Source organism: Quercus lobata, chromosome 3, assembly GCF_001633185.2.
Source record: "Quercus lobata isolate SW786 chromosome 3, ValleyOak3.0 Primary Assembly, whole genome shotgun sequence".
NCBI lineage: Eukaryota > Viridiplantae > Streptophyta > Magnoliopsida > Fagales > Fagaceae > Quercus > Quercus lobata.
In genome coordinates, this window is record NC_044906.1 from 2,771,374 (window position 1) to 2,794,019 (window position 22,646).

Sequence of the window (22,646 nt, forward strand, 5' to 3'; positions counted from 1 at the left end):
AAATCATACACTTTCTTACATAAGAAATAGTTCCCAAGTTCCATCTTATAAAACACTCTCTTCCTTAAATAATCAAATCTCTCTTTGAACCAACAACTTCTACTCCTAAAACTCAACACTCAGCATGGGAAGCCTTCCGGTACATTTTTATTCCCTTAATTCTGCTTCACATGCTTCAAGTTCAATTTCAGTTTTGCATGTTCAACCAAAATTATATGTTCTACCCAGCTTCAATATTTCCATTTTGTAATTAAGCTTCCATTTTTTTCACTATTATTTGGTGTCAAATTTTTGGGTTTTGGCTTGTGTTTCTCTGCATACATGCACAAAATACAAGCTAGAAGTGTCATGCATCCTCATGTGACATCTTCAATTTGTGTCTTTTGTGAATGTTACAATGAGTAAGGGTCCAAATTTTTGTTGATTTTTCATGTTAGATGAAACTTCTTTCAACGTTTTTCATTTTGTTTAATGATTTCTCAGCTCACAAATTTGTTTTAGTAATGGCCTCAAATATTCCAATTTCATTCGTTTTGCTACCTTTTTTTTTGGGTGAAAACCTTTTCAGTTTCTTTGGTGTTACTAGTAAACTTTGCATGTTCAATGAAAATATGCTTATGTTTTTTTTGTTAATGTGTGCTGCAGTTTACTGTGTCGGACTTGCAAACAAGCACCAATGGAGCTCGGAGCAGCCCCACCTTACTATGTACTCCATTGATGGGAACCACTGTGGATCAAATGTTGATTGAGATGGGAAAAGCCAAAGAAATAGGTGCTGATGTTGTTGAGATCAGACTAGACTGTTTGAGAACCTTCAATCCTCGCCAAGATCTTGAAATTCTCATCAAACGCTCCTCTTTGCCAACTCTTGTCACTTACAGGTTCGACTTAGTTAGAGCCAAATTATAATAATTTCACATGTTGGTTTTATTGTTAAAATATCACTTAAATGATTATTTGAATTTATTATCTTTTATGACTTTAAACTTTTGGAACAATTAGTAGTTTATTATGATGTTTTTATTTATTATTGTTATTATTATTATCTAACAAAGTGTGATGGGCTTGTTGAGCGTTCGATTAATTTTTTAATACATATATTCCATATCTTAACTTCCCATGTAAATTTTTGGATTAACCCTTAAAGTAGTCACACCAAATTGAGAGTTAGCAATTACAAATTAATTAATTATTTTTAAACTTAAGATTCTAGTATATTAAGAGTGGATTCTCAAAAATAAATTTAAAAAAAGGAAGAAAAAAAAGTATATTAAGTGTGTTGATATTATAGATTGTGTACGACACAATTGAGTTTTCAATTTTAGTCGAAGCGTGTACAAAACCATATAACTTAGGTAATGTTTGGATAGGGCGTTGCGTTTTGCTGCGTTGCGTTTCTGTGTTTTCCCCTTTTATTTATTTATTTTTTTGTTTGCACGCATTTTCCCCCCCACAAGCGGCTACTGTTTATGTACTGTTCATGAACAGTAACCGCAACTTTTGACCAGTTTTCCATGAACAGTGCATCTGTGCACTATTTACGGACCCACAAATTTCATTTTTTATCAACTTTTTCATTAAAAATGGGTCCCATAGTACTATTCACACATTTAAAAATTATTTTACTACAGTGTTTTCAGTTTTTAGTTTCAGTAAAATAAGTTCTATCCAAACAAACCCTTAGTATCACTGAATCCAACTATCTATCAAAACTCAAAGAGAAAGTCTATAAACACAAAAGACAAAGAATTTCGACCTTGTTGATGTAGCAGATTGTTAATGGTAGATAGAAAAGTGATGTCAGTGATAAATCTAAATAAAAACCAATAAAAACTTGTCAACTCAACTATTGTGAAAATGTTGTGAAATTTTTTATGTCCGTTATATAACTTTTCTTTTCTTTTCTTTTTTGTGGTCCTCCTTAAACGAAAGAGAAAAAAATTTCTGCCTTTTTAAGTTATTCTTTGGAATATAATATTTTATTTATTATCAGTCTGTATGTTTAAAAGAAATTTCTATTTTATTTTTGTTAAATTTTACTTACTGAAAATTTTAATTAAAAAATTCACGGAGGATTCCATATATACTTGACCAATTTCAAGGTCCAATATGCTTTATGTTTGTCCTAAAGTTATATCTTACAAATAAAAAAGTGTTTTTATGCTGATGGTAAGTCCTGTTTTCTTTTACATTTCAGACCAATTTGGGAAGGTGGTCAGTATGAAGGTGATGAAAACAAGAGACAGGATGCACTTCGTTTGGCAATGGAATTGGGAGCTAACTATATTGATGTTGAGCTTGAGGTACTTCATTGTCAATGATCTTTTACATAGTTCACACATTATGTAGTCAAAGATCATATTCTTTATAAGAACGTGTTTTTTTTTTTTTTTTGGCCTATCTATGCAGTCAAAGAAATTATTGAATGAATAAATTCATTAGCTATTATTTGATGTTTATAGTTATACGTACCCTCCATTTTCATTACACCATTAAATCTGGGTTCTCTGATATTTCCTGTGGCTTAATATCTATATGAAACCTATTTTCTTTCTATTTGGTTGAAATTATGATAGAAAGTAAAATGGTTGAAAAATGTCAAAACTATGTGATTGCATGTTTGAGTAACAAGTTACTTAGATTTCCAAGCTCACCTACTATGCAGGTTGCTCATGACTTCACCAGTTCCATCAACGGAAAGAAGCCTGATAACTTCAAACTCATTGTTTCTTCACACAATTTTCACAATACTCCATCTGCTGAGGCCATTGGCAATCTTGTTGCCAGAATCCAGGCTACCGGAGCTGACATAGTGAAGATTGCAACAACTGCATTGGACATTACAGATTGTGCACGCATTTTTCAGATAATGGTGCATTCTCAAGTATGTAATGCACATTGCATGGATTTACTTTTCTACTAAACTTTGTTCATTTACAGTTTTCCATAAAACTGTATCCTTGTGAAGCTCAATTGACAAATCTGCCGAAACGTGTAGGTTCCAACAATAGGAATTGTTATGGGTGAGAGGGGTTTGATTTCGCGGTTACTTAGCCCCAAGTTTGGTGGGTATCTCACTTATGGTGCACTTGAGGCTGGTGCTATATCAGCTCCTGGTCAACCAACAGCAAAAGATTTATTGGACTTATATAACTTTAGGCTTATTGGGCCTGATACTAAAGTATATGGTATTATTGGAAAGCCTGTTGGACACAGTAAGAGTCCACTTCTGTTCAATGCAGCATTCAAGTCAGTTGGTCTTGATGCAGTTTATGTGCACTATTTGGTGGATGATGTTGAAAAGTTTTTCAATACCTATTCATCCATTGATTGGTCCGGATGCAGGTAAGATTTCCTCCATGTAGGAGATATATCTCAAAATTTTATATTTATAGCATCAATTTAGTTTGGTTTCTCTGAGCACTGAGAATTAAACCAACAGCTTTGAATTGCTGTACCTTGGCTGCTATGACTTGTCATTGTGCCGAATTAGTACTAGCAGAAGAATAATCTGCTAGAGAGATTTAGCATAGACCATGCTCATATTTCTGTATGGTATAAGATTGCTAGAACTTTGTTTTCTTGATAAGCAAAATAATAGAAATTGAATTTGGAATGCAGCTGTACAATTCCACATAAGGAGGCAGCACTGAAGTGCATGGATGAAATTGACCCTATTGCCAAGGTATCTGATTATCTCTTCACCTTGAAATATTTTATAATTTGTATGTTATGATATTACTCAGAAATTTATTAGTTACTTACCATTACTTTTTGATTCTTTACAGAAAATAGGAGCTATTAATAACATTGTCAGGAGACCTGATGGAAAATTAATTGCTTTCAATACTGACTACATTGGTGCTATTTCTGCTATTGAGGATGGACTACGAGGTTTGAGTGCTCTACAAGCTATCCAAGAGATGTTTAGACAAGTTCTTTTTCTTTCGTTCTTGTTTTTCATGGTTCACTTAGTTGGTGTTCTCCTTTTTACAGGTTTGAACGGTACAATTCCTTCAGCTGGATCACCCTTAGCTGGTAAATTGTTTGTTGTCTTGGGAGCTGGTGGTGCTGGCAAGTCACTTGCCTATGGTGCTGCACAGAAGGGAGCTAGAGTTGTGGTTGCCAATCGTACATTTGGTAATAACCTAGCTCTGTGTTTCAGAACATTTACAATTTCAAAAGACATCTCATGAAACAATGAGCTAAAACATAATTCCTCAAATTTGGTATTGCTTCTATAGAGAGAATACAAATTATCTATCATATATTTTTTAGCACAAACTACATACCTTGTAAGTCCTAAAGTTTATGAACAATCTTTGCAATTACTTGAATGACATGCGTCTTCTTCTAACAGAACGAGCGAAAGAACTGGCTGACAAAGTTGGTGGACAAGCTATGACTCTTGCTGAAGTAGAAAACTTCCATCCAGAAGAAGGGATGGTTCTTGCAAATACTACTTCTGTGGGAATGAAACCTAAAATTGATTTGACTCCCATTTCAAAGGTTTGCCTCATATATTTCTCATCTTACTTTCTTTTTCACTAAACCTTGCATAAAGGGTCACTAAGCCATTCCATCATGATGTCAGTCTCATATATGCTACTTACTCATATATGCTACTTACCCAAAAAAAGGTCTCATGTATGCTACAGATCGACATGTTGAATCTGTAACAATGATACATGTCGAAGGCTGTATTGATGCCAATATTTAATTTTAAAAAAAAAATTAAAGAGACTTTGCTCAAAAAGTGGAACAGCTGGATGAAAATTGAAGTGACATTGATGCACTGCATCAAACAACATACTGTAGTTACATCATGATAGGTTCATCAACTTATATGCCAAATAAGTAAATGTATTTTATTGATTTTGCAGGAAGCTCTAAAACATTATTGTGTGGTCTTTGATGCCATTTACACACCAAAGGACACCAGACTTTTGCGAGAAGCAAGAGAGACTGGAGCTGTTGTTGTCTATGGGACGGAGATGTTGATCCGTCAAGGTTTTGAACAATACAAAAATTTCACCGGTTTGCCTGGTAAGATGCACCATATTGTTGTTGTATTTTTAAGTCCTAAGTTATTGGTTCTTAATATTTACTAACTCGTTGGGCTTTATTTTGAATCTGTTTCATTTATAATTCCAGCACCAGAAGATTTGTTTAGGCAACTCATGGAGAAGCACGCGTAATGGGATTTGGCTTGGTACTCTGTTATTACAAGCTTGCAGCTGAATTATGCTTCCCCAATGCAGCTCAAATTGCTTCAATTTTTGTATTATGTGACAAGCTATTGAATTATCATGTTGTATGAATAAATCTTTGTTTCTATTAATGGAATGAGTTATGGAAACTAGATGCTAAAATTGCAATGTTATGCATTAAGATATGACCCTTCATAATGAGAAATGGTGTTAATGAGTTAATGTGGACAACTCTTTTTCTTTAAGTTTCTTTACGTGCCACTGCTTCATTGAATTTTTCAAGCAAAAGTTAAAACTGTGACACTTTAAAACTTCAAGGATGCAAATGTATGTATAGCAACTTAACCAGACAAACAGGAACTTTGATCAGTCATCCATGACTCAAAGAGACTGCCACTGGTATATTTTGCAGTGCCATGAAGTGTTACATTACTTTTGCTAAACTTGAAGAGGGATTAAACCAACATAGGAACAAACAATGGGAATTCAGCACTGTTATTTATTTATTTTATTTTATTCAGAAAGAAGATAGAAAGCTAAGAGGACAACAAACTAGCTATTCCCAAGGCAACTCTTAACAGCCTGAGGGCAGATTACAAAGAGAGAAAAAGCAGTGGAATTACATGTGACCCCATTTATCAAGAGCACCAGCAGCTTTGTTGGGGTCCCGTCTGATTGAATGATTAGAGAAGGGCTCATCTAGAAGATCTGCATAGCTTAAAAGTGTCCATCAGAGAGTCAACTTAGTGTATATATCTAATGTGCCCCATCAACTTTTTGATGATAAAGCTATTACACCTTTGAGTCTTTGACAAACTACGAAATAGAGGGAGAGAAAACTAATACCTTTGACTAAGAACGAACTTCCTTTTACTCTTTATTATTTTTTATTAAGAAGTGAGAAGCTGAAAAGGGAAGGGAAGGGAGAGATTGAGCTACCCTTCAAATAACCAAAAAAAAAAAAAAAAATGAGCTTTAATGCTTAGCATCCATAAATTAATCTCTCGATAGTACCATATTGGAAAATTAGTATATTTGCTCTTTAAATATTTGAAGTGAATTTGATTATTTAATCATTATCTTGTAATCATGTGTGTATTGATAACTTATTGGTTGCCTCAAACTTAAACCGTTAGAAAATAATGAATTTAATCATTTATCTATAATTTTAACAACCCGTCAATGAGAGGTACTAATTGTCCCAAAAAAAAAAAAAACTGTTATGAAATAATAAATTTAATCATTTAATCATAATTCTAATATCGTACCACAATTGTAAGTATTGCATATGATCTTTTAGTCCTAAACTAGGTGTAATGTTGAAGTGATGTTGTGGCAGGGTAATAGAAAAGTAGAGGAAAATGTTAGGTTCGGAAAGTTTGGCTTTGAAACAGAAGCACAACTGCCCTTGATATCCTAGAATGTTAGCACAGTCAATTCCTGTTGGAATCAGAGTTTGACATAGACAATACAATGTTGGGATCAAATAAGGGACCACCTGCACCAAAATTTCTAGGGTGTAGCCTTTTGTTGTTTGTCATCAATCTCAATCGTCAATCCTATGTGTAGGACATGATTAGAACCTTAGTTATTAGGAAGTCGTTTGTGGTTGTGGAAAGCACCTCTATTCTTCTTCTTGTAATTTATGGTGTGTATTCTTTCATTATCGGAATTCAGATTTCTGTAATTTTGAGTGGGGTTAACTCTTTGAACCCAAAAGGTCAAAAACATATTATTAAATATTGCTGTGAGAGAGAGAAAGAGAGAGGAACTAGAGGACCTAGAAATGGGAACCCCTGTCCATTTATGTAAGGTTTGGCCCCCCTGCCAATTGAGCTTGCAGCCACATCATTTTTAGCCTTTCATTATCTTTTGACTCACTTTTCCCATTGTCTTTTACTATGAAACCATGATTTTGAAATTCAGAAAGTTCAAAAAAACCAAAAAAAGAGTTTAAGGTTTTTGAAATCAAACCAATGTTTAATAGAGGTTGAACCCTTATGTGTTTTTTTTTTTTTTTTAATAAATTGTATTTATATATAATAATTTTGAAATCAAACCTATGTTTAATAGAGGTTGTCGTTTCTCTCTCGAAAAAAAAAAAAGAAAAAAAATGTAAAACCACTCTTTTACTTTACTCTCACGGTGTCACCTACATTTCGTTTTAAAATATTTAATAGCAAATATAAAATCAAAGGAATTTATTAAATAAATTTTACTTTGACAATTTTTTTTCTCTTCATTCATAGAGCGGTTATTTTTTAAAATTAAAATTTTAGGTTTAAATAATTAAAAATAACAATAAACAAAGGATTTATTAAAAAAAAATTGTGCACCCAACATGTTATGAGAGAGACATTTTATAAGTTTATCTGATAAGATAATTTTTCATGAATTAAGGACCAAACATAAAATTAAAAATTAAAAAAAGAAAAAATAGAAATGGCATTCCCTTGCCCTTTTTTTCCCGTGAAAGAGACCCTTTTCCCCGAGAGAGAATCAATTTAAATATCATCAAAGATGTACGAATGATTAGAGAAATTGTGTCTGAAAATAAAATACTAAAAAAAATCCTCACGATGTGTCACAAACACTCATATAAACGTGACATTGGTGAGTCTATGTTGAGGGAGAGACTATGTTAACATCATGTCTGAAATAAAATTTACTTTTTGTTAAAAATGTAAAAACACTCAAGGGTTTGGTTCAATTGCAAAAACACTCATGGAGATTTCAATTCTTCCTTAACTCCATGAGGTTTCATATCTGCCAAATTAACCTTTGGAACTAATTTTTGTTAACTCTTAGGAATGAAAAAATCAAGTGACTATCACATGACTACATTAAGAAGACTCACAAACTGATTTGTGTCATTAGTCTCATGATAATTACATGATATTTCAATTCATAAGAGCTAACAATAGTTAGTCTTGAGAGTCAATTTGACGGATATGGAAAAATCATGATATTATAAGAAATAATTGAAACCTTGTGAAATGTTTTTACAATTGACCCAGACCGAAACTGCAGGGGGGTGTTTTTGCATTTATGCCACCTCTTGACACATCACAAATATGCTTGCAGGTATTTTCATTTTTCATGCTTTTTGAAATTTTGAATTTCGATCACATGCTTTTGAGAAATTTTACATGATTTTTTTTTTAGAGTCCAATTTTACATGATCTAATAGAATAGTCACTCACAGGCTCATAGCAAAGATCCGTAGGATTCACTTTCAGCATTCATGATACTGGTTCAAGTACCAACACTTCTTTTTTTATATCAGTCTAAATTCTTAGGAACATAATGAATCGACTCCTCACATCAACTTATAATTCTAGGAAAACGATAACCATATGAAACCTAAGAAAAAAAAAAGGGATAGATTACAATGAAAATACAGCCATATGAAACAACCTAAATCCAAATTATGGAATTATTGATCGAATGCAAAAATTAACTATGTGATGAAGTGCTAGATGTCCCTCATCGCTCACATCTGAAGATAATGAATCTCTCAAGTCTCAACATTCTTTTTTGTCTTTATATATATATATATATATATATATATAATCTCTAACAATCACACATAGGCATTGAAAAATTTAAATGGTCAATGATTCTCACCCACCATGATTCGTATTTCACTGATTCAATGATATATATGCTTATAATGACTCTCACCTAATGATGCATTGGATTTGTGCTAGAGTCAAGCAAATAGGTAACATCGACACATCATCATTGAAATCTAAAGAAAAATACCTACCAAAAAAATGAAAAAAATTAATCGATACCTGTAAGACATACTAAAAAATAGTATTTGTTAAAACTTTTTTCTCCAAAAAAAAAAAAAAAAAAAAAAAACTAATTTTTTGACAAATTTTTTTAAGAAAGTAGTATCAGAAATTTACTAAAATAATTAGTGAATAAATATTCTAAGAACACTTGTTAACCATATCCATATAAATAATACAATTAAATTCGCAGAATTTTTTTATAAAAAATAAGGGCCTACCAAACCTTAGTAACTGTAGGTCACACAGTCTTTGAAGTTGCAATAGAATGTGGAGACATGAGGACTTGCAATTGGCAAAAGACAAATAAGATGATATTATGTACTGGTCTAGACCGGACTAAAAGAAAGGACATTCTGGTAAACCGAACTATATATATAAAGTCACCAACCTCAAATCGGCAACACCTAAATAATTAGTAGCAGCACATATGCCGCCAAGCCCGCTTCACGCCCACGTGGCGGTTTTGTCTACCTAACTCTCACGAATCACGATGAATTGCCGATTCAAAATTTTCAAAAGTTAGTTGTTTTTCTTTTCTTTCTTTTTCTGGTAAAAAAGTTAGTTGTTTCATAGTCATCTTCTTTTCTTTTTAATTAATTAATTTATTTATTTTAAAATTTTAGTTGGTTAAGATTTTTTTTTTTTTTTAGGTATAAAACGATATAGTTGGTTAAGTAATGCAATTGATTAACTCGTTATATTAGTTGGTTTTTTTTTTTTTTTGTCTAAAACATAAATTATAAAAAAGTATTATTGTTTTTAGAAAAAATGTGAAATCCAAAAAAACTGTAAATTTTCTTTTAAGATAAAAATAACTTAAACAGCTGGCATTAATTAACACTAAAGAGCTATTATTCACTTTCAAGCTTTTGCAGAAGTGCAAAAAAATTCCATTATTGTTACGTGCATAAGGTTCTTCTATGTTTTCCATGTCGATGGCATTTTTCCAAAAAAGTTTGGCATTTATCTCATTCTCTTTTTACTTTTTTTACTTGTTATCAGGGTTGTAAAAAAATTAAGGTTTTTTTTTTTTATTATTATTTTTTTTTATATATATAATTGTTTTTGGCTCAATTTGGAAAAGAGACTTTTATATTGGTTTATTTAGCAAATGAGCTAAACTGGAGCTCAAACATAATTGCATGCTCGTGAACAAGCCCATGATAGTATTAGACTTGATTTAAGTAGATATATTAATAGATGTTTATATGTATACATGTATAGAAATATACATTAAAAATAAAAACTTCAAATTTGATTATGTAAGTTTGTAATAAGTTTATTATAAGATATAGAATATTATTTGTGATTTATTATAGTCAATTTCTTAGTAAAATTACATATATTATATATTAACAATATACGGTTGGTGAAACTAATTTATACAATTTCATAAGCTAAATTATTATATCTAATAACTTCAATCATATAATTTCAACTATAATTTAGTTATCAATTTTAATTATGGTGTTTATTATATTAAAAATAATAAGTTAATCTAGTAGCTTGTGAACAAGTTTGAGTTTGTTTGACAAAAAAACAAACAAAATTTGAATATGTAATTTAGTTTGATGATGAGCTCAAGCTTGACTCGTGTTTGGAATAAAATTAAATATTCATGAACTTTTAATACTTGCTTTAATTAGTTTACAACCATAGTTTTTTATTTTTTAGATTAATTTATTTTAATTTAGAGAGAACATTTTTTTTTTTGGGAAAGCATTTAGAGAGAACATTTTAAACTTTAGTACTTAACAACAAAAGTTTAATTCTCTTTATATCTTATACAAGTAGTTTGCAATAGAATCGGATTACTCATATTTTGCTCCTTTGAGATAGGGGTGTCAATTCGGGTTAGCGTGTCGGGTTCGTGTTGTGTTGAGGTAGGGGTATTCGACTAAATGGCTCAACCCTAACCCGACTCATTTAATAATCATGTCATGATCTTTCAACCCTAACCCAACCTATTAATAAGGCGGGTTAACCTGACCTAACCCATTTGACACACTTAATAAACGAATCATGTTGGGTTGACATGAATGTAACACAACCCATTTCAACTTGCATAATATTAAATATAACATCCATCTAAAAATAATTTTTTTTACATCCCAAAAAGCAGTGCATACACTTCAAGTCTTCAACCCATATTCAAAATAATATAATTCAACAAAAATATAACATTCATCTAGAAATAAGTTCTTTACACTCCAAAAGAAGTGCATACACTTCAACCCAAATTCAAAATAACAAAAATAAAATAACATAGTTCAACAAAAATATAATATCCTTGGAACTCGCCAAATATTAAGTATCAATATTGAAAGAATTTGAGCAAATAGTAGATTAGATTAATCCTAACTATGACCACGATTATCATCCATAGATTCTTTGCTGATGTCCAAATTCATAACATCTTCCACAAACTCATCCAATTATATCCCTTGTAAATTTTTGTAATTACTCACTTTTCTTTTTAAATTTAAAATATATGTTGGATATAAAAAGTATTTGACAAATCTAAAATAAAATAAATATCTATTTGTTATACGAGTTAAACGGGTTGTGTTAAGTGGGTCATTTCGGGTTGACACAAATAAATTGGCGTGTCAAACGTGTCTATTGTGGGTTACGCAGGTTGACCCGCTTATGACACGTTTCTTATCATGTTGCTTTCGGGTCGACCCGTTTATGACCCAAACCCATTAAAACCCAACCCTAACCCGAAAAAACACGTGTTGGGTTCGTGTCGTGTTCGTGGGTTAGGTTGAACATTGACACTCCTACTTTGAGATTATGAATTTTGAGCACATATATTAAATTATCAATACATGCTCCACATAGGCACATGTATCAAGTTTAAATATGGTATTGAGATAAAATTAGAATAAAATTAAAGATCTATATTTAAGATTATCAAAAAAAAATAAAAGTATATTTAAGAAATATCTTACCTGTTCAATTATATTTTCTAAATTTTTTTTTTTTTAAATTTGACAGATAAATTTTTTTATATAATTATTATGTGCATATGGAAATTTTTTTATATTTGAAAATATATTAATAAAAAAATTAATACACTTACTCAAGAATAGTTATTACAACCATAGTTTTTAAAATTGGATTAAATTGGTTGGTTCAACCGAAACCCAAGCACCAATTTGGTCAAGTTAAAACCCTCAAAACCGGTCAAGAAATAGTTTAAATTGAAAACCAAGAACTTTTTCGGTTCTTTAACTATACCAATTTCTAAAACCATGATTACAACGCTTTTAGAGAGAAATAATTATTCCTCATTTTATAGAATAGTTATTCATAAAAAATGATTGTTTCTGTAATTAAAAATTAACCGAACTACATAGTATAGCTAAACCTAAACTATATGAATAGCCCACTCTCATAATTCTTGATTGATTATGAAGTTGCATTTTACTTTCCCATTTTCAACTTATAATTGATTGTGAATTCCCAAATTGTACTCTCCCTAATTTTACAAATAATTCAAAATGAGACTTTTATTTTTACTTAAACAAATATCTATACTCGCGTCACAAACACACTTTCCCGGAAAACCTTTTTTTTTTTAGAACTCCATTGGAAAACTAAATGGCTAGTTTGGTCTTTTTATTTATTTATTTATTGTTAAGAAGAGAGGTTTATTTATATAAAGTGCAAATTACACTCTGTCCACCTCTAATTTGCTCAAAAAACACTTTTACTTATCTATGGTTTAAAAATTGGCACTTTACCCACCTAAGGTAAGCTTCGTTTGTCTCCCATTACTCACCTCTATTAAAGATAGGGGTAAATTTGTATTTTTGCTACTTTTTTTTTTTATATATCTCTCTCCTCGTAGAACATGAAAAACTAAAAAAATCAAGAGAAAAAAGATCTAAAAGTTAGGTTTTTTAAAATTTAAGAACAATCATAATATTGTTCTTGTAAAAATTAAAAATACTTGGTGTGGGATATAGAAATTTGATAAGTTAATAAGGCCATGTGTCATACTCAAAGCCGAGGAGGCCAATGCTATTCTGAGGAGGTCATACCCTCAGACGGTAAGGCCGGAGGGGTGAGCCATGGCCACGTCAATTGCACATTACCAGAGGAGGCCACACTGTAGAGAAATAGCTTCAGAGAGGGGGTTAGCTCTGACTTGACTGGAGGGATGGTAACTACCACCACATTTAATGCACCCCACCAAACCCCCTGGCCGCATTTATGTGAAGAAAACTCCTTAATTGTGCTGTCTTGGTTGCTGCAACTCACAGAAGATTTGGAAAGGCGTCTGATCAGACAAGCACTCGAGTAGTAGCCTGCATGACTAACAAATGGAAGGCTAAGATCAGTTGAAAGAGGTTATATAATGAAAGAGATCCTCTTGAAAGAAAGGGTTCAGGAATATTCTCAAAGAGAGAAATACAGTAGAAAATTGTTCTTGAAATCAAACCAATATAAATATCTGTCCTCAGATCTTTGCCGAGGACTAATACTCTGCATTATTCCTTGTCTTTTTCTTCTTCTTCAACTGTGCTAGGTTATTTGACTCAAGTTCCCGCCTCTACAAATTCAATGTATAACGTCAACTCATTTTTGGCACTTACACCTAGTATTGAGTAATGTTGTTGGGTTCCTCTTCTTACTTTTAATATCTACCCCACATAGACACATCAATTCCTCCCTTTATTTTTCAATTTTCATAGGCTTTGCTAGTGTGGGATAGGCGTCTAAGTTAGCTTAGGTTTGATGAATTTGATCGGGGGCTACGATCGGCGATTGGGATTGGTAGCTAGGATTGTTGGAGCTTTGATGTGAGTACTACGATGTGGGTTTTGGGTATGCTGAGTTACAAAATTTTTCGATGAAGCTCTGGTACCAATGACAATGGGTGATTGAGAGTTTTGTTTTAGGTTAATGATTGTTAGTGGTGGCAGAACGAGGAAAATGGTGGTGGTTTGGAGGACTGGAGACAAATAAAGCTTACCTCAAGTGGGTAAAGTACCAACTTTTAAACCACAGGTAGGTAAAGTGTTTTTCGAGCAAATTACAAGTGGACAAAGTGTAATTTGCCCTTATATAAAATAATTAGTATATCAGATTTGTCCAAGATACACTTATGAAAGGTGTCTAGTTATAGGAACTAAAGGGCACTCACCTGGAGTCTCTATACACATACATATTTACAAAAAAACATAGACAATCAGTAAGTGTTTCCAAAACACTAGCCTGTGTCCTCTCCTTCTTTGTGATTTTATGTTTTATTATTCTCCTTTTTATCTTATGAGCCTGCTCTATTCACAAATGATGGCCCTATTCACATGTGAGACCGATTGTGAGTAGCCCCCCTTCCATGGAGCAGTTTCACACCATCACTAGATACCATCTCCCCCCCCCCCCCCCCTCCCTCACCACAATTCCATTCAATGATAATTATTATTATCATTTTTTTATTACAAGCATAATTATTTATTAGTAAATTTCAACGTAAATGTTTTAGAATAATGAAAAGTTAATGAATATTCTAAGAGTATTGACTTAGGTAATTCTTTTAAAAAAAATTTATGGGAAAATTAAAAAAAAAAAATTGGACATCTTTTTATATTTCTCATGAATGTGGTATTAAGAATTTCCTAAAATTACCTATTAATAAATGTCTTAAGGACATTTGTGTAACAGGACCCTTTAAAATAATATATATTTTCGTAATTATTTTGCCAAAAATATATTTCAATAGTCTTATACTCTTATCAAATAGAGTAAAAAAGCTATACAAATACAATTTTCTAAAATTAAAGAAAAAAAGAATAAAGCATAAGGATTTTTTCTTAAAACTTGTGTAATTTGTAGTTTGAAAAATATACAATAAATTTGGTGATACAATTTTTTTTACAATTACTAACACTAAAATTTGTTGAATAAGAGATTTGTTCAATTTCCACCTACACCAAAAACCGATTGGTATCTTAGAATTCAATCCCCACTCGCTTCTCAAAAAAAAAAAAAAAGTTTTAATCCCCACCCACACCAAAAAGGACAATCTCTAGAAGTGGATATCATAAGTTAAAATTTTAAGAAAAAAAAAATGTTGAAATTGCTATAATTAATATATATATACACACACACACACACATTATTTATAAGAAAATTCCCCTCTTTGAACTGCATTTTTATGTGGTTCAAAAATATTCTCATTAATGAATAGTAACTTCTCTTAGAAATAGAGTCATAAATGTCAAATAACAAATTTTATTTTGAATTCAAAAAGAGAACTCCTAAAATTTAAAATTTTTTCCGATTCAAAGTTCATCTTTTTATTCCCTAAAATTTAGCATTTTTATTCCTTTTTCATCTTAATAAAAGTAAAACACTCCCAATTTGAAAAAATAAAAAGAATAATGCTACAGACACAAACTATTTTACAACATTTTTACAAACTGCTAACGTGGCTTTAGTAATTTTCAAATAATCATTGATAAACATAAATGTGATGTTAGTGGTGGATCCATATTAGAACTAATAAGAATTTGTCATATCAATAGTTTGTAAAAATATTATAAAACAATTTGTAACTAAGAGAAATCCTAAAATTTAGCATTCTTTCTCCCTTACTTTCATCTTATTTTTCTTACCTAAACTTTTTTCTAAGAAAAATGCTATAGACACAAATTATTTTACAAAATATTTTACAAATTACTGATGTGGTAAATAATTATTGACATGTAAAAAATTGATGTTAGTGGTGGGCTTAGATGAGATCCAATAAAAATTTACCACATCAACAACTTGTAAAATATTATAAAATAGTTTGTAAATGTAATGGTATTCTTTTTCTATATCACTACGTCACTTTCAAATAAATGTTCAAAAAATAATTTATAGTTTTTACTTATCTCTAAAGTTTATCATTATTATTTGTTTGAAATTTTTTTTTTTCCAAATTATAATAGATACAAACTAATAACTTTTACAAAAAAAAAATAGAAGAGTTTCTGAGTATATGCCATGTGTGCTTAAAGACTAGTATATATATATATATATATATATTTTTTTTTTTTTTTTTAGTATAAAATCCCAACTTACCAGTTACCATCGTATCAAGCCATAAAAATGGTGATGAAAAACTTGGGGGTAGCAGTTTTCTAAAATAAAACCCAAATCCAAACCAGCTAACGGTCGTGTTTTATAATAAAAATAAAAAAAAAATAAAAAAATGAAGAAGTAAAAAACAGAAAGAAAGGTACTCAAAGAGAAGCATGATGGTGTCACTCACAGCTGACAGTTCTTCCTTCCCCTGTATAAATATACACCTAACCCCGCCCACCAAACAAAGTCTCTCTCTTTCTCTCTCTGTCTCTCTCTTCAAACACTTCAACCAAAAAAATCATTCACTGCTCAAACCACAAGCTCTCACTCACAATGACTCTCAGCAGCATTCCGGTAACACCTCTCTTTCGATGTTTCCATTTCTCTGTTTGGTTGCTAAGAAAGTGGACAATTTGGAACGGAAATGGAAATGGGGTTTTGTGTTTTATTGTTCTTGTTGTTTTGGTACTAAGTCAATTGGTGTTCAGGACTGGAAAAAGTTGATGGGTCATTCATTTTTTTGAGTTTCTCAAATGTTTGAAAGTGAAAGGTTCAATATTTTGATTAATTTCCTTTGTTTCTCTCAATTTAATTTCTGAGAAAACCAAGGAAATGAAAAGTGAATACAAAATCAAGGCTTCAAACGTTTCATTTTATATTCAGTTTCCACTTGTTCAGCTACCAAACTAGGCAGTTTGATTTCTGATATGTATGTGATTGTGTATAAATTGTAAAATTAAATTCAACATCATGATTTTGTAAAATTTTCCATGTCTTAATTGGTGTTTTTGTAGTTGGCTACCTCGGATCTTCAAATTTCAGGTGGAATTCGAAGGAGTTCCACTCAAATATGTGCGCCCGTAATGGCGGAAACAGTTGATCAGATGCTGCTTCTGATGCGTAAGGCGAAGGAACTTGGTGCTGACCTTGTTGAGGTTCGAGTTGACTTCTTGAAGAATTTCAGTCCAAGACAGGATCTTGAAATCTTGATCAAGCAATCTCCTTTGCCCACTCTTATCACTTACAGGTAATGAATATATAGCTCATAAAAATGTGTCTAATCTGTTGAAGTTGAATCTTGTTCATGTAGGCTTGCTGCTTGTTGTGCCATCTTACTGTATATGCTGTTAGCTTGTATACATAATCCGTACATTTTCAACTAGCTTAAAACCTTTCTTTGGTTCCAAAAAAAAAAAAAAAAAATGCTAAAACCTTTTTTTGGGGGGCACAATTGGTTAACCAACATGGAATTAAGACCTCTTTGTCTGAACCACCCTGAAAGGTCCTCTATTTGAATCTTGGGGACACTTTTGATTGTCGATGTTATCATGCAGGTTGCATTATATATTCGTTTTATGTTGGTTAAATTACAAATTACACCCTCTAACTTTGGCATATTTTCAATTCAGTCCATTATTTTTTTTATTTTTTCCATTTCAGTCCTTTAACTTCCATTTGTTCTCAATGTATTCCTTCCGTCCAATTCACACCGTTAAGTCCACCAAAATAACATCTTTTTGCAAAGTGAAAAATATAAAACTAATGCGAGATTGGATGGAACTACATGAAGAAACAAATAGAAAATAGATCAAACTTAGAGGGTATAATTTGTAATTTAGCCCTTTGTCACAATCCTCCATTTTAGGACCTTCACTTCATAACCCATATGTCCAGTCTTGGCATGTGGGGAGCAAAGAAAATGACATTTCATTTCTAGGCCTGATCACACTGTTTCAAAGTAGTTCTTTATTAAATTCCATCCATTTGTTCTATCAAATATAAACATCATCTATTGGCCATGTTATAGTGATGCATCATTCGTCTTGCTTGATGATTAACAAAACAATTTTACATGAAAACCTTTTGAGTAGTTAAATATCTTTAATGATAATATTGTTAATTAGAGATCATGGTTCTTTTTTATTACTCTAATTTTTTAAGCCATATTTCTAACATTGTTTAAGATGTATGTTGTTGCTTTAGTCTTTATCGGAACATTTCAAGTTCTCTTCTCATGTTAAGTGTTAACTCAGAAAGAATTTCTTACACTCTACATTTTTCAGAATTTCTTACACTCTACATTTTTCATTCTGTTTTAACAATACTTACCATGAATCATACATCCTTTAGACCAATATGGGAAGGTGGTCAGTATGATGGTGATGAAAGCCAGCGACAAAATGCATTACGTCTAGCCGTGGAGCTGGGAGCCGATTATGTTGATGTTGAGCTTAAGGTTGTTATCTCATCTATGTTTTGAAATTGTTTTCTTTCTTCTCTTTGGTATTATGCCCTTAGTCAATGATCTATATGATATAAGATATATGGGTATTCCCTTTTGTGATTATGATTACATGTGATTCAGATACATTAGTAAACTACCCATATTCCAAGCTGCCAATAATGATGTTTAAACTTTAGACAGCTATTGGTTTTTTCCTCAAACTAGATATTCCTTTGTGATTTCCATGAACAAGTTACTCAGACATTTAAATTTGCCTCTTGAAGGTAGCTCATGATTTCTACAATGCCATTCAAGGAAAGAAACCTGAAAAGGTCAAAATTATTGTTTCTTCACACAACTATCAAAACACTCCATCTGTGGAAGAAATTGGCGATCTTGTGGCAAAAATACTATCTACTGGAGCTGACATAGTGAAGGTTGCAACAACTGCCTTAGACATTGTAGACTCTGCACGTCTCTTTCAAGTTCTTGTGCATTCTCAAGTAAGTAACTTATACACTATATTCATCCTTCATGAGCTTTAGTATTGTTTAGTATATTTTCTCTTCTTTATTGGTCCCTGAAATCTCGGAATCTGTCGCTTGTAAATTATGTCCAATCTATCAAAATGTGTAAACTGCTGATATCTAGTAAACCATATGAGACTGCACGATGAGCATGTGATAGAATCAATGTGCACTATCTGCAAAATAATAACCTCTCAATTCTTAGCACCACTACTGATTTGGCTCCCTCTTTGAGGAAGCCCCACATAAAATTTTCTTTTATTGTAAGTTCTCTTGTTATTTGTCATATCTGTGTCTTTTGAAGTCTTACATTGCTGGATGACACTTCAAATGACATTATAGGTCCCAATGATCGGAATCGTCATGGGTGAGAAGGGTTTGATGTCAAGAATACTTAGTGCAAAATTTGGTGGGTTTCTCACTTTTGGTTCTATTGAGGCGGGTGTGATATCAGCTCCAGGGCAACCAACTGTAACAGATCTGTTGGATTTATACAATTTCAGACAGATAGGGCCCGATACCAAAGTACATGGTGTTATTGGGAATCCTATTGGTCACAGCAAAAGTCCTCATCTGTATAATGGAGCATTCAAGTCAGTAAACTTTAATGGAATTTATTTGCCTCTGTTGGTTGATAATGTTGCAAACTTTCTCAACACCTACTCATCTCCTGATTTTGTTGGATACAGGTAAAATCTCATTTTAGAAACTTCAGAATAATGCTGTCTTTGTTTCAGACTATAAATTTCTTGTTTTTATTTTCTATCTTTTATTTATCATTCTTGTATTCATGAGCAGGTTCTTAGTCTTTGACTTCATTTTATACTCAAATGAATTTGGAAGTGGACTTAATTTGGTAAAACGGTTAAAGACAATGCAAGTAGCAACAAAAATGTAACACTGTAAATCTCTGGAACATTTTAAAGGAAAATAGTGGAGCTCCAAAAATATTGAATTACCATAATGGTAAACTAGGCAGAGCATTGACATAAGAAATGATGGTTAGAGGATAGATAAGCTTGCAATGTCTGGTCTAGATGGCATAATATATATGTTTGGTCTGGTTCTCTTTGTTAATGTAAATAATTTTTATTTAAAATGCAGTTATACAATTCCTCACAAGGAGGCTGGGTTTAATTGCTGTGACGAGATAGATCCAATTGCCAAGGTATCCAATTATGTCTTTAGTAATGATCGCAACTGTACAGTTTTCCATACCCTCATGAATCAAGATATCTAAGTTTGTCTGGAACCATCTTTTCAGTGTCATGCTAGCTTTTTTAATTTTTTGATTTGTATTACAGGAAATAGGAGCTATTAGTTGCATGATCAGGAAACCTGATGGGAAGTTAAAGGGCTACAATGTTGACTATCTTGGGGCCATTGCAGCTATCGAGGAAGGACTTCGAGGTTTAGATTATATTACAAGCTATGCAATGCTCTATTTTACTTTTTGGGTGGATCAGTTTCATATATCAAATTTTTATATGCAGCATCAAATGGTGCAAGCAATGGATCTGGTTCCCCATTGGCTGGTAAACTGTTTGTTGTCATGGGAGCTGGTGGTGCTGGAAAGGCACTTGCTTTTGGTGGAAAAGAAAAGGGAGCGAGAGTCGTAGTTGCCAATCGCTCATATGGTGAGAGTCTTTAATTATGTGCTAAAGTTTTGGTTTATTCTTTTATTAATGTGTATTTTATAGCTTTCAAAAGCATAAATCACCGTTTGGAGTGAGATCAGAGTTGAACTTTCAAAACAACAAGTGACTAGTTCTGTTACAGTAAGTGAGATCAGAGTTGAACTTTCAAAACAATGACTAGTTTTGTTATAGTAAGCTCACATGATATATAGTGGAAAAATTATTTAAACTCACCCAAAATGTTAAAGATTGCTTCCATTAAGGAAAATCAACACCCCCCCCCCCCCCCACCCCCACAAACCCCCAGTGTGGGGTTTGTTCATATTTTTTGCTCTTTCTATCAATAACTTCAAAAGCACAAGGATGAACGACATGAAAATTACTGGAGTCATTTCTTTATGTGAGTTAATTTTTAGAATACGTAGAAATGCTTGCACTAATGCAAAGGAAAAGGCATCCAGAGTGGGTATTATTTGGGACTGCACTTATCATTTTTTCTTATTCAACTAGTGTTAGCCTTCTGAGAGGAGCATTGATTTAATCTACTTGCTAACTTGGTGAAGTTTTTTGTTTTCTTGTGACTGCTAGACAAAGCCAAACAACTTGCCAGTAAAGTTGGAGGAGAAGCTATAAGTCTCGCTGAATTAGAAAATTTCCATCCAGAGGAGGGGATGATTCTTGCAAATACTACATCTGTTGGAATGAAACCAAAAATTGAGAACACACCATTACCCAAGGTTTGCCTCCCTGTCACTGTCATTTTATACGTTCTGTTGTTGAATTGAATGCTGGCGAATGTTTCTTGGAAATTTTCACTGGCCTCAATTAAAAATTAATTGCTTCATATTTCTTTTTGTATGAATTTTTTTCACAAGTCCATCATTGTGTGGAATGAAATAGTGTCATATAAGATGATAGCTTTTCTCCCTGTAAGAAGCACCATATATGTTTTGGTTTTTTCATACTCATACATCATTGAATGGCATGTCAAAGACAAGACCTTTCAGTTTACATGGCCTGTTGAAATCTGAAATCATTTACTCTTTACCATTCAATTCTCTCCAAATACAAATCGATAAGTTTGTTTCTTTTTTAAAATGCCTACAGACATTCATATGGTAAAAAGAATTTTAAGCTACTTTCACTACAACAAAGCCATCATTTTTTCTTGTGATTCTCCATTTTTGAGTAGATTAGTGAGTATATGTGGTGAAGTCAACTGTTTAGCTATATGACTTGTTTTGTGAAATAATTCTCTCTCACGGTCGCAGCTGTCAAGAAAATAATGTGTTTCGCTATTCCTCCAAAAAATAATTTTTGCTTAATCTGCAGTATTTACTTATAATAACTCTTGTTTCATTTAAAATTTAACTTCTCTGAATAATGTATGCAAATGTGGTGAAATTCTGTAGCATATGTCATATAGGCAAAAACATTAACTTATCATGATGCGTTAACAATTAATCTTCTTGTGACAAAATAAGTTGACATCTCTTCTTTCTTTGTCTTGACAGCATGCTTTGAAGCACTATTCTTTGGTTTTTGATGCCATCTACACACCAAAACTAACCAGACTCTTAAGAGAAGCTGAAGAGTCTGGAGCCACTATTGTTTATGGGACAGAAATGTTCATTAACCAAGCATTTGTACAATTTGAAAAGTTCACTGGTTTGCCAGGTAAGATGAACCAACAATATTAACAAACCTAGGAGTTCCTGTATAAAACTTCTAATTTCTATACATCCTCACTTTTCTCTTTCATTTTCTTATGATTTTTGGCTCAATCTTCCTTGCAGCACCAAAGCAACTTATTAGAGATACATTGGCAAGAAATACATAAGAAGGAATCTGTCTGGTGGCTCTTATTGCAGCTGAAACTAGTTTCTTCATTACATCTATTTCATTTCAATTTCTTAATGTACCATCAGCTATTGGCTTATTCTGTTGTACCAATAAAATTTTCACGCTTGTCTATTTAGTGATGATCATGAATTCTAAAATTTGTCGATCTTACCCACAAATAGGGCCAGAGAGGATTCATGTTGCCATTTCTCACTTTTTGGAAGTTTGGAACAACTTTATATAACATAGGATGGGCCATTTGTGGATCTTTTTTTCATATTGATTGTCCAATAATAGAGCGGATTGCTGATATAGCTTCACTA

At 32.2% G+C, this 22,646-nt stretch overlaps 2 protein-coding genes across 2 annotated transcripts; both read left to right on the forward strand.

Moving 5' to 3' along the window:
* On the forward strand, positions 1-5,432 carry LOC115979263 (bifunctional 3-dehydroquinate dehydratase/shikimate dehydrogenase, chloroplastic-like). Its single transcript, XM_031101244.1, has 11 exons — positions 1-139; positions 646-881; positions 2,198-2,303; positions 2,666-2,884; positions 2,999-3,345; positions 3,622-3,685; positions 3,789-3,894; positions 3,997-4,140; positions 4,361-4,509; positions 4,884-5,046; positions 5,155-5,432. Exons 1-11 carry the CDS (start codon positions 125-127, stop codon positions 5,196-5,198), a joined length of 1,593 nt encoding a protein of 530 aa, XP_030957104.1. The 5' UTR covers positions 1-124; the 3' UTR covers positions 5,199-5,432.
* Positions 5,433-16,313: 10,881 nt separating this feature from the next.
* Positions 16,314-22,638, forward strand: LOC115979262 (bifunctional 3-dehydroquinate dehydratase/shikimate dehydrogenase, chloroplastic-like). Its single transcript, XM_031101243.1, has 11 exons — positions 16,314-16,447; positions 16,888-17,120; positions 18,224-18,329; positions 18,602-18,820; positions 19,187-19,533; positions 19,949-20,012; positions 20,149-20,254; positions 20,338-20,481; positions 21,070-21,218; positions 21,996-22,158; positions 22,278-22,638. Exons 1-11 carry the CDS (start codon positions 16,427-16,429, stop codon positions 22,319-22,321), a joined length of 1,596 nt encoding a protein of 531 aa, XP_030957103.1. The 5' UTR covers positions 16,314-16,426; the 3' UTR covers positions 22,322-22,638.
* The last annotated feature ends 8 nt before the right edge of the window (positions 22,639-22,646 follow it).

Excerpts from the sequence above, each read along its gene's own strand:
- LOC115979263 (XM_031101244.1), top strand. Across the intron at positions 882-2,197 it reads CCAACTCTTGTCACTTACAG|ACCAATTTGGGAAGGTGGTC; the intron begins GTTCGACTTAGT and ends TTTACATTTCAG. Across the intron at positions 2,304-2,665 it reads ATATTGATGTTGAGCTTGAG|GTTGCTCATGACTTCACCAG; the intron begins GTACTTCATTGT and ends CCTACTATGCAG.
- LOC115979262 (XM_031101243.1), top strand. The coding sequence starts at position 16,427 with ATGACTCTCAGCAGCATTCCG. Across the intron at positions 20,013-20,148 it reads AGATAGATCCAATTGCCAAG|GAAATAGGAGCTATTAGTTG; the intron begins GTATCCAATTAT and ends TTTGTATTACAG. Across the intron at positions 22,159-22,277 it reads AAAGTTCACTGGTTTGCCAG|CACCAAAGCAACTTATTAGA; the intron begins GTAAGATGAACC and ends TCTTCCTTGCAG.